Source organism: Chelon labrosus (assembly GCF_963514085.1).
Source record: "Chelon labrosus genome assembly, chromosome: 14".
NCBI classification, from domain to species: Eukaryota; Metazoa; Chordata; class Actinopteri; order Mugiliformes; family Mugilidae; genus Chelon; species Chelon labrosus.
Window position 1 is genome coordinate 17,943,064 of NC_140347.1, and position 15,928 is coordinate 17,958,991.

Sequence of the window (15,928 nt, forward strand, 5' to 3'; positions counted from 1 at the left end):
TCTGACACAAATATCAGATACAATTATCAATATTTGGACAGTGTGGTGAGTCCTGTCTTTCAGCAAATTTAATGGTAAATGGTAAATTTCCTCTGTAATAATGGGGGGGGGGGGCTCAGGCAAGTTCCTCACATTCATCCAGTTCTTGATGTCTTTCCAAAGTCAATAATATCCGCCAGTAGGTCTTAGTTCGAGTCTAATCCATATCAATAGTAGTGCAGCGGCACTGCTTTACGCGCTGGACCCGTTTCTTCCTGGTGCTTGGCGTCTGCCCCGGGCAGAAGAGGGTGTACGTGACGGTGCTGAAGGTTTTGGGTTTGCAGGCGGAGCAGGACTTAAAGGCGCTCCCGTCCTGGTACATGTGCCTCGGGATGTAGAAGGAGTTGCACTGCCCGTAGCAAAAGCGGTTGATGATGGTGCGGCTGAGGCAGCCTTCCTCGTTGATGGTCTGCTTCAGCGGCTGCGTCTTGCACCAGTCCAGCCGCAGGTAGCGACGCTCCGTGACGTGCAGCGCCTCCTGGCTGGACTCCAGCACTTCGTCGGTGGAGGCTGGGGAGCCAGTCCCGCGGGAAATGACTGCAGTGATCGGGGGCTGGAGACACCTCTCCGATTCGTTCGGGTTGTATTTATTTGGATGTGGGAAAGCGCCTTGGAATGTCCCAGGCTCCATACTCTTCAGCGGAGTGAGTAGCAGCGCCAGAACCACTGCGAAGGTCAGCACTGAATGTCTCTGCATTGTTGAAGCTGAAAGGAAAAGACCGTAACAGTCAGTCGTCGAAGGAGAGGATTTTACGCACAGCTTTTACGCGCGCATTACGCACAAAACAAATCTGCTTAAATATGATTATTTATGAGTTTGAAAAATTGAATAAGCTGTAATTAAGTTTATTTACCTGTTGCCGTTTTTATACTCCTCACTAGAAAACTTTATCCACTCAGTCACCAGCATGGGTTTCTTCTGGAGGTCCAACTCCTCAGTAGTGGCTTTATGAATGACACTCTGAAGGGGGGGTTTCCACATTGCCCCGAGTCTGTGCAGAACACGCCCCACCCCAAACCCTCATCCTAACTTTATCTTTCTGAGAGACAAAAGAAAATTCCTCCTCCAAACTTTGTGAATGCAGATAAATCGTTTATTTTTACTTTACAGAACAAAAACAGAACATTTGACAGGAACGATGTAACCCAAGATAGAGCCGGTGCTGCCTGCAGAAACTCATGTAACTGCAGTGTAGTGAACAGATACTACTCAGAAGAAGCTCTAAAACATTTGCCATGCTGCAGTGAAGAAGTTCACGACCGACCCTTAAACGACAAAGCAATACTTCCCGTGGATCCTCTCGAGGATATGATTAGAATTAATATCTGATACAAGAACCGAGTCATACTGAAACATACAAATATCCATGTGTGAGTAAACTGTACAGCTATGAATAATAACTTTCAGATTCAACATTCCTCCAGATCAATATATCTTTATACAACTTATTACTATTATTATTATTATACAGCTGCAGATATAGTGTACACTGCCAGTTAATTATTTAACACTGTATATTTTAGCATTTTGGATTCAGAGGTTGAATTTCTGGGAATGTGGACTTTTCTGTCTCAAAATTAGAAAATATAAGAAGGTTGTTGGAGTGCTTTTGTCCCAAAGAAAGGTCTTGGTCCTTCTTTGGAACAGCATTAACAAATACTTGAACTGAAGTCACAGCTCCGTTGATTGTGAACCAAAATGCTTAAATGTACAGTGTTCAAAACTTATCTGAGAGTGTACGTTAATGTCAAAGTGAGCGCTTCTGGAAATTAGGTGGTGGAGACGGTTGTTGCTACTTCCTCCTCTGCTTCCTCGGAGAAGTGGGGAACAGATTTCTTGGCGACCACATTATCCAGCCGCTGACCCATTAAATAGGGATTGACACTCTGCAGACAGAGACCAACAAAAAAATTAATTATATATTTCTAAACACACTGAAAACATTTACATTGAGTGGGATTCTTAGCTTGTTCAGAAAATGAATCAGTCAAGTTTAAGAGGACAGTGCTGGTGGTGTGGTTTCTAGGAGACAATGCCAGACGGGAAACAGAAATAGACAACAGAGAAACGTTATACCCTTTTTCTTCTCTTGGGTCCTCCCTTCAGTTTTTGGTACAAAAGCTCCTTGTTCTGAAAGGAAACGCAGAAATAACCGATCACAGCTCGCATCTTTCTTTCTTCCTAAATTACACTCAACAAATTGCCTGAATGCCGAATAAAAACACTCATTCCTCAGACCAGACCAAGATACAGGCTGGAAAATGGATACACAAGAATTACAAATAATGTTCCCATCTTTGCTGTATCACTGAATAATGTAATTTGCCATCAGCCTCATATGAAACTGCTGCACTGCCTGTGGCTACTGAATGCGCTCTTAGTTTGATTGAGAAGGTTGCACTTCCAGCTCGTTATGCGGTTGAGTCAGAACATCTTATTTTAAGTTGTTTTGCACAAAAGCATCTGAAAAAGTACTTTAATATCAAAAAATGAATTAGCTGTGCAGCACGTTTTAACTGGTGTGCCTGACGTGCAAGCTTCAGATTTGAACTTTAAAACATGAGGGAGGATATGCTGCTTTTCTCCATATCAGAGCATTGTATTTTATTCAGACAAGACAACCAATTTCAAGCTCTTTCTACTAGACTGAATATTAGAAATGGTCAATAGATTAAAAAATAAGTAAATAAACAAATGGACTGAGATAAATAATACCTGCAGTCCTATTCTGTATACTCACCCACTTTGCCAGGGCTGGGTAGTCATGCTCTGGGTCAAACAGGTGCTGGTGTTTTTGAAACTCCCTGCTGAACTCGGCCGTGTCGGGAGCGTTTTCCAAACACCCGTCTGCTGCTGCAAACACACGAGAGAAGGGTTACAACGGCTGTTAATTAGGAAAGATCTCTGCGACCTAGAAAAGGTCAGCAGAGGATGAGGAGGCAGCATTTTCCAGTAATGTTTACAGGAAGTCATTAACTCAAGCTGTATAGATATCAGTCCTTTAAATAATAATGTTCTCAGAGGAAGGGTTTCTTACCCGTCTTTCCAATTGGACAAGGGTTTGGAGGGTCTGGGTAGCCGTGGTCATCGCTGAAGTCTTTGGGAACATTGTCGCCTGTCAGCTCAGCCACTATGTTGGGGATGTTACCATAAGGGCCAAGATGCTGCAGGCCCTCATGGGCACCACCTGGTGGGGGAAACGGGCACTGCAGTCACCATAAAACAACACGCAGAGGCAGCCAGCATAAACATATTACAATATATGTTCACATTTTAGGTTTTTATTGGTTGTTTAACCCCACACTGTCAACACAAACGCTAAGAAGCATGATGCACTGAAATAAGCATGGGAATAAGTAGCAGAAGGTTTATTAGGTGGCACCTATGAGGGAAATACTGCGCTTAAGTATTATTTTTTTAAATTAGTTGAACACAAAATGAGCAGAGGAAAGTGGAAACTAAAACCCATCATCTCAATCACTATATAATTAGCACAGAAAAGCCCATAACAGGACATTTCTAATGAAATAAAGGAGCTCCAGTTTTGTGAGTTGACTTTATGTTATATCCATGGTGATAAACCCAGATAAATGGGATGTTCTGACCCAATATGTGATGTTTTAATGGTGAACTTTGGGTTAATTAGTCAGAATATAATTACACAGAATAATAACCAATAAATTGGTTATACCTTGTATGCTCTGAGGCCCGACAATGTTGGTGGCCTGATGTGCAGGGTACTCCACCCTGGGCCGAGCGATGCCCAGCTGCTCCATGACGCCGTGCAGGAGACGCTGGATGTCGGCTTCAGACACCTGGTCCGCCGTACGGGGGCTGCGGGCCGAAGCTCTGCCGAGCTGCAGGCACAGCAAGAGGCCGAGCAGAGACAACCGCAACGCCGAACACATTTCTGTCATCTCCACGGGGGTGGTTGGCGAGAAACAAACAATATAAATGTTACTGTGCGGAAGATAAACAGGCGTGTCATCATGTGCAATGAACATGATAATTAGATAATAAGGACCCATAATATAAAGAGAGAGGTTAAAATAGAGGTGCTTAATGAAAACCGTAAATAGCTATTGTCTAAATAGAATAGTGCGCCACTCAGCCTGTAAACAGAGCCATTAGGGTCGATGTAAATGGAACATAAAGAGCCCAAATGATCCGGAAAACACCTTCATTTACATTACATCTATATTCAATATCACTCATTTGAATATCTGCACAATTCCCTTGCTATGAATGCATCAAATGATAAAAAAATTATTTCTGTGATTTTTTTTTCTTACCTTGTCCGCGCTGAAGGAGGAACCTGACTGCTGAGCGAGACCTCTTGTCAAGCCAGCTATAAAGAAAACGTCCATTTCCGGTTTCTAAAACAATTTTTCACAAATACACAGAAGACAAAATATTCCCGCATTATATAAATTAAGACAAATCTCAGATCACGTTTTATTCATTTTGATTTGACTTTGCACGTTTTTTTTGTTAGTGTGCAGTGCTTGGACGAAATGATTCATGTTCTTCGCAGTTTTATTTTGAAGGAAAACACTTCATTTCCGGTGTCATCATTACGCAACCGAGATGCGATCCGCTTCGCTTCACGGTCCAGAGGCAGTTGCTAAGAAACCAGAAATCCTCCCCTCCCATTGGCTGTTGCAAAGTGCTAATTACTCCACAGCAGCCCCGCACTGACCTGACAAAGCAGAGCACAGACCATCACATCTGTCCTTTTTATCCAATTTCTGTCTTTCTATTTTGTGTCTTTTATATTTAATATGCTATTTTCACGTCCCCTCTTTATCCTGACACTGCCAAACTCAAAGGTTTTAATAATTTAAGGCAGGAAATAGGGCATCCTAAACCCCAGGAATCTCTCTGGTGGTGATGTAACCCACTGCATTTTATTTTACTGGTATTATTAGAATGCTACTTAAATTTATGTTTCATTCCTGTATTTTGCATCTCAGATAAACCATTAACACTTAATATAATATTTGTGGAAGTGTAAGATGCAGTTAAAAAGATAATAGTTTTCAGTTCATGTAAAATTATGGAAGCTTTATTTATACAGACGTTATGCAACATAAATATTCAGATAAATAGATTTTATTAAAATAGTGAAATAAAGTCATTTGTAACCACTCTGGGCTAACTAATAAATATTATATAAATAAATCAGATCGTAGTCTAAAATTGCTGTTCAAATGTAATGCAACCACAACAATGTTTGACACATTATAATGAAGAGCGTCTTCTCCAAAGCGTGAGCTGCAGCTTCCCCACGGCAGTGAGCACAGGGGAGCAGTCTGCTCCGTGTGCTCTGCCTAACCTCGGGAAATTACTCAAATGCAGATCTCTGAAAGTGAAACGTTAAAAACATCACATGGTGTCACCTGATCATGAGATTATCAAAAGCTTCTCGCCAGGTTTACAATCCGATTGAAAATTCCTTCCAGTAAGTGGTAATCAAGACCCTTAATGCTCCAACTTCTTTCCATCGGCGCTAAAAAGGAAATGGTGCGACCTCATAAAATTAACAACTCCGTAATTTACCTTTTTAGTCTGCCTTGTGGCGTCTTCCATGAGTCTTTGTCAACAGGATTCAAATCATCCATCAGAGTTGTTGCAGGTCTGAAACCTTGTTCTAGAAACAAAATCAATTTCACTACAGTCAGCACCAAACAGATTAATTCTCTTAGATTACAGCCATTTTTCTTTAAGCATACAGTATTTACCTGCAGAAGGCATACAGGTCCTAAACAGATTGATGTTGGGGAAAGTGTCCAGACCGAAGCTTCTCCTCAGAGTCGGTCTGTCTCCTGATGTGGACTCCTGGCTCCGATCGGAGGCCTTGACCTTCGACCTCGCCTGAATCCAGGGCACTGTCGTAGATCGTAGTGCTATATATTGGAGAAAATAGAAGTCAAGAACACACGCAATGGTTAAACACAATTTCCTTTGTGTTTTTTCACCTTTGAAAGTGTGTCTTTTTCTATTTCCTCTCTTAGAGTTTGCATCTTTGTGAAAATGGCAGTTCATGAGATACTCCGTACTGTCCATCACAGCTTTAGGAATCACACCTGGAAAATGGAGACAATCAGAGCCCCGTACATTTACAAATCTATTTATTTATTTATTTTAAAAAAACAGCAACACTGAATATTTTGTCTGTTACCAAATAGACAAGGATTTTCAATGAAGGTACGCAGGACAAGAACTCTCAGTTCAAGCCGTCCTTCAGACATTTCTGCCTTGTTTGGAGGCGGTAAAAGACATGGAGCGAAGACTGTAGCGAGGTTGGAGCTAGTCATCAAGTTCTCAGAGCATCTGAAAAACAAATTTTGCCGATTTTTAGATATATGTGCACACAATAAGATCGTTGTTTTGAAATTAGACTTCCTTATGTTCGTCTCTGAACCATCTGCTCCTTTTACTCTGGCCTGTTAGGGTTTAATTTCCCCACTTCATGATAATATTTTTGTATTCATACCTCTGGGAAACTTTGGTGAGGAAGTCAAACAGGTAATGCAGACAGGAGGAGTTCCTGGCGGGCAGCAGGCAGGACAGCAGCTGGAGGGCTGCCATCCTGTCCTGCAGGTTGGACAGTGTCTGGGCTTTGAGCAGAGCTGCATGGATCTCGGGGGGAAGCAGGGGCTCTGGCAGCTCCCTGCAAAACTGCTTGATGAGAGTGGCCACGTCGTAGGAGAGTGCTGTGGACAGACACCCCTCGCCACGATTCAGCTTGGCCTAAACCCAATGCGGGAAGGGCACAAGAATTCATATCGACATGTAGCATCACAGAAGTAGTTTCAATTTATTAGGTACAGATGTGTTTGTATTAGCATGTTTGAAATAAATGTGGATAAAATTAGAAATATGCACCACATTAACATCATACAATTCATTAGTATCAGCAAAACACCAACAACACTGATTGCATGTTTCTAGGCAGCCCTAGCTAATAAGGGAACTGTAGTACTTATTCAAACCACGAGGTGGCACTAGTGTCCCAATAAAGATTACAAACATAAACCAAGAGGCCACAATCTTACCCTGAGGGTCCTAATGCGAGGAAGAGAGCCTGACTTTCTGAACAGGCCTACAGTCGCAACACGCTCCAGTAGAAATGAACACGCATCCACCAAAAAGCTGAGACACAAATCAGTTTCAAAACCGTCATTTAACTCATGACTTTCTGACCCAAGCGATATCAAAAGCTTCTCAGTTCTTGTCTCCACTCACCAGGGTACGAGGCCAAACTCAGGAATGTATCGCCTGGGCAGGTTTTCCAGAGGAACTCCAAAGATCTTTGAACCAGTGATGATGAGCGGTCTCTCCTTTTTCTTCTCAAAGCTCTTCACAGAAATCCCATAGAGGACTTGAAGGTGAAATTTAATCACATTCCTGTCTGTAACCTTCATGATTTCACTGTGTCGTCATAATCTCTGCAAGTCTCTGGGTAACAGCACTAGTGAATAAAGGAGGCAGGCTTTATTATGCTCATCTATATCACCTGTGACACGGGTGATGGAAAGGTGGTGCATTCAGGTGACGTGTGGAAACTGGAAGAACAGTGTTTGACTTAACACACACCTAGCTCACTAGGCCATTGATCTAATATACAGTTACTATCAAAGAAATACAGTATATGTAATACATTTGAGGGCATGATATAATTAAATACAAAACTGAAAAGTGATTTCTGTTATTCCCTTTAGCCACATTCATCCAGTATTTTTCCACCTACATGTAAACATTTGTGAAATTAAGACACGAAGGCTGAAGACAGTGTTTGAATACAGAGAGATTTAACACTTTCTCTACTGTTTGCGTGGCTCATGGTGGAAAGAGGCCTGAAGATGTGAATTGGGAGGTGTTTCTGTGAACTTCCTGTGGACATTCCTAACTTCCTAACAAGGGTGCACTAGGACCGACCACGGCCCTGTGATAGACTGGCGACCTGTCCAGGGTGTACCCCGCCTCTCGCCCAGTGGCAACTAGGAATTTTAACTTTTGACCCTTTTATGTTTTCCAACCTGGGTGTGCTTGTTCTAGGACCATGCACGGCACATTCACTGAAAAGATCTAGTAGCACCACTACTGCATGTCTAAAATGAAAAGAGCATTTGTTGTGATTTATTTCTCTTGCAGCAGATTTCTTAGACACAGTTTTTCAAGTCTCACTCTGGCCTGATGATGAGGGATAGCACGTCTGTTCAGTTTAGCATAATGCATCTTGCAAACAACTCAACTTTTCTTAAAAGGTTGTTTTGTCTTTTATTTCTGAAGTCATCAAATTAATCAATCTCTGCGATACACAAAATGATTCCCATTTCTACAAAATTTGGTGGATGAAGTTATTGAAAATTGTTACCCCCTGCATGTACAGTAGAGACAGACTCTCCAGATTAATGTTAAAAGCAACTATTTTTATTACAACAGTACATGTATATACAACAAAAGGAACAGTAGAAATATGGATACAGAAAGAAAATTGGTGTGGCTGGTGTTGGGGGTTTCTTTTGGCGTCGGCTGGAGATTTAGAAGCACTTCCTGTGGACGATGGAGGGGCCTGCCTCATCGTATTCCTGCTTGCTGATCCACATCTGCTGGAAGGTGGACAGAGAGGCCAGGATGGAGCCGCCGATCCAGACGGAGTATTTCCTCTCAGGGGGAGCGATGATCTGCATGGGGGAGATGAAAGTTGAGTTTCACCATTCTGAAATATTTTCCTGTTTGCCACAAGAACCAGATTTAACCGGTTGGACTCACCTTGATCTTCATGGTGCTGGGGGCCAGGGCGGTGATCTCCTTCTGCATACGGTCAGCGATACCAGGGTACATGGTGGTACCACCGGACAGCACATTGTTGGCGTACAGGTCCTTACGGATGTCGATGTCACACTTCATGATGCTGTTGTATGCAGTCTCATGGATACCAGCAGACTCCATACCTGAGAAGGTGAAATGTTACATGGTAAGTGCTTGGTTGACCACGAGGGGAGTGGTTACACTGAAAAGCAATCCCAATGTAAAATGTAAAATAATCTCTAATTCTTTTTTTTTATATATAAATTAGCAGTGGGTCAGCTGTGATGACTGACCGATGAAGGAAGGCTGGAACAGGGTCTCGGGGCAGCGGAAACGCTCGTTTCCGATGGTGATGACCTGACCGTCGGGCAGCTCGTAGCTCTTCTCCAGGGAGGAGGAGGAGGCGGCGGTGGCCATCTCATTCTCAAAGTCCAGAGCAACGTAGCACAGCTTCTCCTTGATGTCACGCACGATCTCACGCTCAGCTGTAGACAGGAAATATCACAGTTTAGTACACCAGTTTCCAAAGACAAGTCTCTGATACTCTGACAAAAGAACAGTTAGCTTCTCAAACCATAAAATACTTCTCATTACATTGTGTTTCCTTCGATGGCAAATGTTAGCCTCATTCATATAAAGATGATATTTCTAATCTTATCATGGTTATATGCAAAACAGTTTACTGGTACTGGTTCAGGTATGTTCAGTAGCTTGTGGTGGCTTATGCTAGCAAATTATAGCAAACTTTAGTTCAGCTTAACAAACTGACAACAATGGTGACATTTAAAGTGAGAATTTTCAGAGAAATAAATACGACAATTCTCTTTCAAATACCTACTTTTTTGCTCAAATAAATAAAATAAGGTTTGCTATTACTTGGTCAACTACGACCTGACTAATAGCTTTTGGTGGCTTATGCTAACTCGTGTTAGCAAACTTGTCTTAGCTCAGACATTATTAAATACATTTAGGCGTATATTTAATGTTAGACATTTAAAGTAAAAACAAAACAGTTCTCTTGCGAACCCCATTTTTTCAGAAATAACAAACAGCAGGCTTGCTGAAATAAATAAGACTAGCCATTAATTGGTCATAAGACTAGGCTAGCTTATGATAGCAAACTTCTGTTAGCTCAGTGTAAACAGTGAACAAATAAATAAACAAGGTTAGCTGTTACTTGGTCTGAAGTATGAATAATAGGCTATGGTAATTGTAGCTTGTTAAACTTTATCTCATTGAACGAAGCTAACAATAAAAGTAACATTACTGAATACATATATGTTAAAAGTCAGACTTTTGAAAGAAGTTTTTTTGGGGGAAACAAAATACAAATAAGGTTTGCTGTTACTTGGCCAGTTACCACTAGTAGCCATGGTGGCGAACGCTAGCTTATGTTAGCATACTTTGGCTCAATAATTACTAGCTTAGGCTAACTGACACTACTGAGCCAGTAAACAGCCTTTCTCTACGTGTGTTCCTGTTGTTTTAGTATTTATCATTTTTCTGCAGTATTATTTATACTGTTACTACTATTATTTAGTAAGAAAAGTTGAACTTGTTACTGCACAGCTGTACATTTATCTGACAGCTTTAGTACTCTTAGTACAAAGCATATAAAGATCACATATTCTACTTGTGAATATTTTTATTTATAAATTTTTACTAATATATGGCTTTTTCTTGTAACTCTTGCTGCTGGTAGCGGTGCCATCTTACCAGTTGTGACGAAGGAGTAGCCACGCTCAGTCAGGATCTTCATCAGGTAGTCAGTCAGGTCGCGACCGGCCAGATCCAGACGCATGATGGCGTGGGGCAGAGCATAACCTTCATAGATGGGCACGTTGTGGGTCACACCATCACCGGAGTCCAGCACGATACCTGTACAGAGGAAGCACCAGTATGTCAGAATAAGATATATAATGTGAAAAAGTTAAACTGGCCTGCAGTGTTTCTCTGTTGAGGTCTTTGGCTGAGACTCACCGGTGGTACGACCGGAAGCGTACAGGGACAGCACAGCCTGGATGGCGACGTACATGGCGGGGACGTTGAAGGTCTCAAACATGATCTGGGTCATCTTTTCCCTGTTGGCCTTGGGATTGAGGGGGGCCTCAGTCAGCAGGGTGGGGTGCTCCTCTGGGGCCACACGGAGCTCGTTGTAAAAGGTGTGGTGCCAGATCTAATGAAAACCAGAGCAGGAATGAGGAACTGCAGCTGGTATAACACTTCACAACATTAAGCTCTACTCATTAACTCATTAATTAGTGATCATTCCCACTTTCTGGTGAGGCTTATCTCTTAAATTCTCACCTTCTCCATGTCGTCCCAGTTGGTGATGATGCCGTGCTCGATGGGGTACTTCAGAGTCAAGATACCTCTCTTGCTCTGGGCTTCGTCTCCCACGTAGCTGTCCTTCTGACCCATACCCACCATGACACCCTGCGGACAAAGACAACGCATCTCAGAAACTCAAATTCAACACAGACAACAGGCTACAACTGCCTGCAACAATATAACCTTTCATAAACATCTCTCTCTCTGTATTCTGACCTGGTGACGGGGGCGTCCAACAATGGATGGGAAGACAGCACGGGGAGCGTCATCACCGGCGAACCCAGCCTTGACCAGGCCAGATCCGTTGTCGCACACCAAGGCGGTGGTCTCGTCGTCATCGCACATGTTTGGTCTGGTTTGGGCTGGCCTGCTATATGAGACGGAAGATGGAAACAAGATCAAAATGTTGGTTTGGGATATACTCTGAAATGTTTTAGTCTGTCTGAATCAGAAACACATTATAAGATGATGCGCTGCCTTCAATGTCTTTTGAAACTTCTCGAAAGGAAGACTTCTATCATGTTTAAATGTGTAATATCTCCATATTAAGCTATAAAAACAAAACCGTGCAATTCTGAGAAACAATGTAGCACTATGTTGAGGATGAAGACACGTCTAAGTGTTCTAATCTCCGCTGAGAGTCTTTCAGCTGCCTGGCAAACCAAAACGGGACATGGCCCAACGGCCCTCCCACACACTAACAGGTCTATTTTCAGCCTCGGGACTCTTGTCAAACCCCTCTGCCCCCCACAGCCCCTCCTCTGTATCTTATCGTTAAGCCAGAGCCAGTTGACAGCTGAGGAGGTTTGTCTTTTTGACAAGTGGCGGCGGAGGCCTGGGTCTCCTCTCAGCTGTCACCTCATAGTGGACTCCTCTGTTTGGATCCAGACCATGTGCTCTGATCCTTCCAGGATTTCTGACCTCACCCTGCATCCCAAGTGCCAGTATCATCCCCTTGCCCCCCCTTCCTAGAGGCTTCCCCACTCAAATCAACATCCGGGGGTACAATTTAATGACTACTACAGTATTTTGTGTAATGCCCTTACAGCGATCGGCTTCAATACGATGGTTTTAGACAAGTGATCATTGCAATGACGCTCTAAATGAGGAAAATACAACATTTCTATTGAAAATACCGTAAACATAATCCTTATATCCACTTTGAAATCTCTCCTCTGATGCTGCTAACAAGGCCTACTCTGACATGTTACTCTTACATTCGTGTTACTGCACTCGCACTTGTTGCTTGTCCTTCCAAAAAAAAAAACTAAATATGTGAAATGATGTTATTTCTCTCTTAAATCAAATTAGGATTTAATTCAGCATGTTATCTATTTAATCTGAAGAATACCACCACTGACTGAGGTGCATAAGCTTCCTCTTGAGTTAAAGATGCTCGCCTGCCACTCCAAGCAAGTATCCTATTCCTGCATCCTAACCCTCAGAGCATCTTCTAATCGCAATGGCCTCTCTTCAACATTGTATTTCTAATATCACACATTCTTTCCCGTTCTAACCAACAGCTAATCATCTACCCACACACACAAAAAAAATCAGAAACAATTCCAAACTGTATAAAACACTGCATATCCATGTTGTGGCAGTAGTATCTCCTACCCATCCTCTCTGTTCACTAAACTCCGAAAAGCATCAGCTATTTAAAAAAAAGAAGGAAAAAAAAAAAAACACAGCCTGGAGACTGCAGAGGGACTCACCAAGTTGTAACCACAAGACTGGAGTTTCCACTGGGACAAAGGAGCGAGGGTGCGAGGGGATCCTTAAATATGTCTCGCCGTCCCGAGGCCGGGGGTCGGTGGGCGGGCTCAGGGCTTCACACAAGCCCAAATTAAGTGTTGCTCAGCAAAATGGTCCGGTAAAGTGGATCCTGTGTCAGGGAACACCACCAAACTGGAGTGACGTTGCCTTGGAGATTAAAGCCCATAGAGGGAAGTGGGAATCTGACTTGATGGACAATAAAAGCTGAAAAATTTTTAAGTAAATGAAGATTATATGCAAAAAAATGACAATATATGTATCTTATATGTGATTAAGGGCTTTCATATTATACTCAAATTGCAATATTTGAGACAAAAATCAATAGTTTGTACATGAAAATACAGAGTGAACACCGTCTAAAGTGTCCATTTAGTTGTTTGGATACATAAAAAAAACAGTGTATCTGTTTTAAATAAGTTTTCAGAAGAAACCTCATTTGCATTTTCAATTTTCACAAGTTCAGATTCCTGCTTCATGCATAGCAGGATCTTTTTCCCACTCATACTCTGTGGAGCTGGCCTTCAGGTCCCTGAGGATGTGCTAATATGACTAAGCTCGAACAGGGCACCGGGGAAGTGGGTGATTGCAGGGTGTGATGGTAATGTGAGATCTTGTCTGGGCAATCTGGTTAAGGAGCCGTCTAAGGGGTCTGTGAGAGTTTGCCAGTGTCGCGGCATCTGTGAAGAGGTGGGGGGGGGGGGGGCAAAAACATGCCAAACAGCTGAGAGGCAATATCGTAAGAAGGAGGCGGTGGGAGGGAGCTCAGGCCCGGGGGCCAGACCTCCAGCAGACGACAGATAACTGTGACAGCCTGGGCAGGGAACGACGAACAACGGTGCTCGGCTCTGATTGGCTCCAGTGTCTCCTTTTAGGGAAGTGGAGTGCGGCAGGTGCCAGTGGCTGCACATCACAGCACACTGGGGGTAGAACGGCGAGAGCTGGGGCTCCTTATTCGTCACCTCGTACTTCCTATATCCCCGTCCTGGAGCCCTATGAGGCCCCTGCGACTGCAGTAAGAATGTAAATACCCCCCGCCCCCTCCACCAACAACACTGTGAAATATTCCATTTGTAGCCATGTGCTGTAATGCACCTCAGAAAGAAACACTACTAACCTACATGTCTATTTCTATTCCAGGTTTTTACATAACAGAGGACCTTTAAATCATGAGTCTTTGCCATTTCTTCTGCTAATGTTATACGTTTAGCTCAGTTATTTTGCACAGATTTTGTGTCTATAGCTGAGATCTCTCACCTGTTTCTCAACTTTTACCAAAATGGTTTTACAGTACACATGAGAGTGTTTTCTGAGTAAAGACAGACTTTCAGATTTTCATGTAAAAAGGTTAAAACATAGTATGTGACTGATGTAAAAAAGACAAGTAAAAGTATGACATATGACACCAACAAGCAAAACAGACATGAGAAACCCATGTTTATGTTAGCTGTACCACACACAGATTACATGTGGTCATATCTGAACTCTGCGTTGCTCCTCTGGCCACGGCAGAGCTTCTATAATTTTTTACAGCAGCAGCAGCAGCAGAGGTAGCACATGAGCTTCAGAGGTCCTTTGCCCTATGATGGTCTGCAGCAACTATGGGCCATTGAAGAAGTTTTCGGATTATTTACTTAACTGTATAAGAAGTCAGAAGCAAAAGTAATGCATTAAAAAACATCTAGATATTAGCAAAGATGAACTTAAGTAAAGTATCCAAAGAAAAGTGGTTCAAATTATTACCAACTATAATTTTACAACATGAGATGTACTTTAATGTTGCTTCATAATATATCTTTGTGAACTTAATTAGTTATATATCTGTTTGCAAATTTGTAATATTAGAATTAACTGAAGCTTCTAAATGAATAAAGTGGTTTTAAAATGTAGTGGAGGGAAAGTATGAGGAGAAACAAATAAAGTACTTCAAAATCTGTACTTGCTGTACATAAGTACTTCAATGCAATTCAATTCAATTTTATTTATATAGAGTCAATAACAATACAAATCGTCTCAAGGCGGTTTACAAAACCCGGCCTGAAACCCCCAGAGCAAGCCTGAAGGCGACGGTGGCAAGGAAAAACTCCCTTTTAACAGGAAGAAACCTTGAGCTCATATGGAGGGACCCATCTGCCTAAGGCCAGCCGGGTACAGACAGAAGAAAGAGAGAAGAGAACAGCAAGATAAACATACATCTGTCATAGATACACATATCTGACTAAAGCGTGTGGAATCTTATGATACACACTGATGATGTTACATGGCAGTTTGAAAATGTAAGAGGAATCATAGGCCGGTTGGAGAATTGTTCATTCAGGTGGAGTGGAAAACTGCAGGATTCCATTAAGACTGGGCAGGCTGATGAGACCATGACAACAGATGTAGTATAGTATAGACTTGAGTAAATGTATTTAATTACTTTGCATCATTGGTAACCGTCCAAACCTACTGCAAAGCACCAGTCTTCTTTGGTGAATAAATGAAACTCACCCCAAATAAAACCAAAAACCAACCTAAACTTGAATGAATCATTCAGTACGAGTGTTTTTATGTTAATAATTAATCACGTCTACGTGTTTCCAGTGTAAATGGTCGAAAGTGAAAAGTTTGAGGCAGAATCATCTTATTAGTCCCTGGGTGAAGCCGCTGCTGTGTTTTGTCAACACTTCCCCACGAGTCAAAGAAGCACTTTTTGGCAGAGTCCTATCTTCATCTCCTGGTCTTTATCAGGATAAAGCAGATTGGCCTGAGATGGGTCAAGGTTTAGAGGGACATTCGTCCTTATAAGGGAATGTAGGAAGCTCACGGTTTGTCTGTCTTGACAGCTGCCCCCTCTGCACTCCACCAGCTTCCCCCCCGACCACCACCACCACCACCACTTCCAACACATATGCACACTCTTGTGCAGCTGTTAGCAACAACTGCTTCTTAACAGTCTGTCTAACGTAGACAGGGGTTTGTTTGTCA

At 42.4% G+C, this 15,928-nt stretch overlaps 4 protein-coding genes across 4 annotated transcripts; all 4 read right to left on the minus strand.

Annotated features, from left to right (window-relative positions):
- Nucleotides 1–196: 196 nt before the first annotated feature.
- On the minus strand, nucleotides 197–1,064 carry grem1a (gremlin 1a, DAN family BMP antagonist; the record flags this gene model as incomplete). Its single annotated transcript, XM_084560306.1, is given in 4 exon segments — nucleotides 197–744; nucleotides 894–906; nucleotides 908–1,043; nucleotides 1,045–1,064. Coding segments are annotated over 4 exon segments (717 nt in total).
- Nucleotides 1,065–1,584: 520 nt separating this feature from the next.
- Nucleotides 1,585–3,957, minus strand: scg5 (secretogranin V; the record flags this gene model as incomplete). Its single annotated transcript, XM_084560911.1, has 5 exons — nucleotides 1,585–1,926; nucleotides 2,117–2,170; nucleotides 2,781–2,893; nucleotides 3,078–3,227; nucleotides 3,732–3,957. The coding sequence occupies 5 exons, from the start codon at nucleotides 3,955–3,957 to the stop codon at nucleotides 1,810–1,812; spliced, it is 660 nt and encodes a 219-aa protein (XP_084417037.1). The 3' UTR covers nucleotides 1,585–1,809.
- A 1,135-nt stretch (nucleotides 3,958–5,092) lies between these two features.
- On the minus strand, nucleotides 5,093–7,531 carry LOC311499789 (inactive Rho GTPase-activating protein 11B-like). Its single transcript, XM_084560910.1, has 8 exons — nucleotides 7,289–7,531; nucleotides 7,099–7,195; nucleotides 6,537–6,793; nucleotides 6,222–6,373; nucleotides 6,019–6,126; nucleotides 5,782–5,946; nucleotides 5,600–5,690; nucleotides 5,093–5,402 (listed from the first exon to the last, which is right to left on the minus strand). Exons 1-8 carry the CDS (start codon nucleotides 7,465–7,467, stop codon nucleotides 5,282–5,284), a joined length of 1,170 nt encoding a protein of 389 aa, XP_084417036.1. The 5' UTR covers nucleotides 7,468–7,531; the 3' UTR covers nucleotides 5,093–5,281.
- Nucleotides 7,532–8,148: 617 nt separating this feature from the next.
- actc1a (actin alpha cardiac muscle 1a) lies at nucleotides 8,149–11,533 on the minus strand (the record flags this gene model as incomplete). Its single annotated transcript, XM_084561049.1, has 7 exons — nucleotides 8,149–8,730; nucleotides 8,819–9,000; nucleotides 9,151–9,342; nucleotides 10,574–10,735; nucleotides 10,838–11,033; nucleotides 11,165–11,293; nucleotides 11,405–11,533. The coding sequence occupies 7 exons, from the start codon at nucleotides 11,531–11,533 to the stop codon at nucleotides 8,587–8,589; spliced, it is 1,134 nt and encodes a 377-aa protein (XP_084417175.1). The 3' UTR covers nucleotides 8,149–8,586.
- Between the last annotated feature and the right edge of the window lie 4,395 nt (nucleotides 11,534–15,928).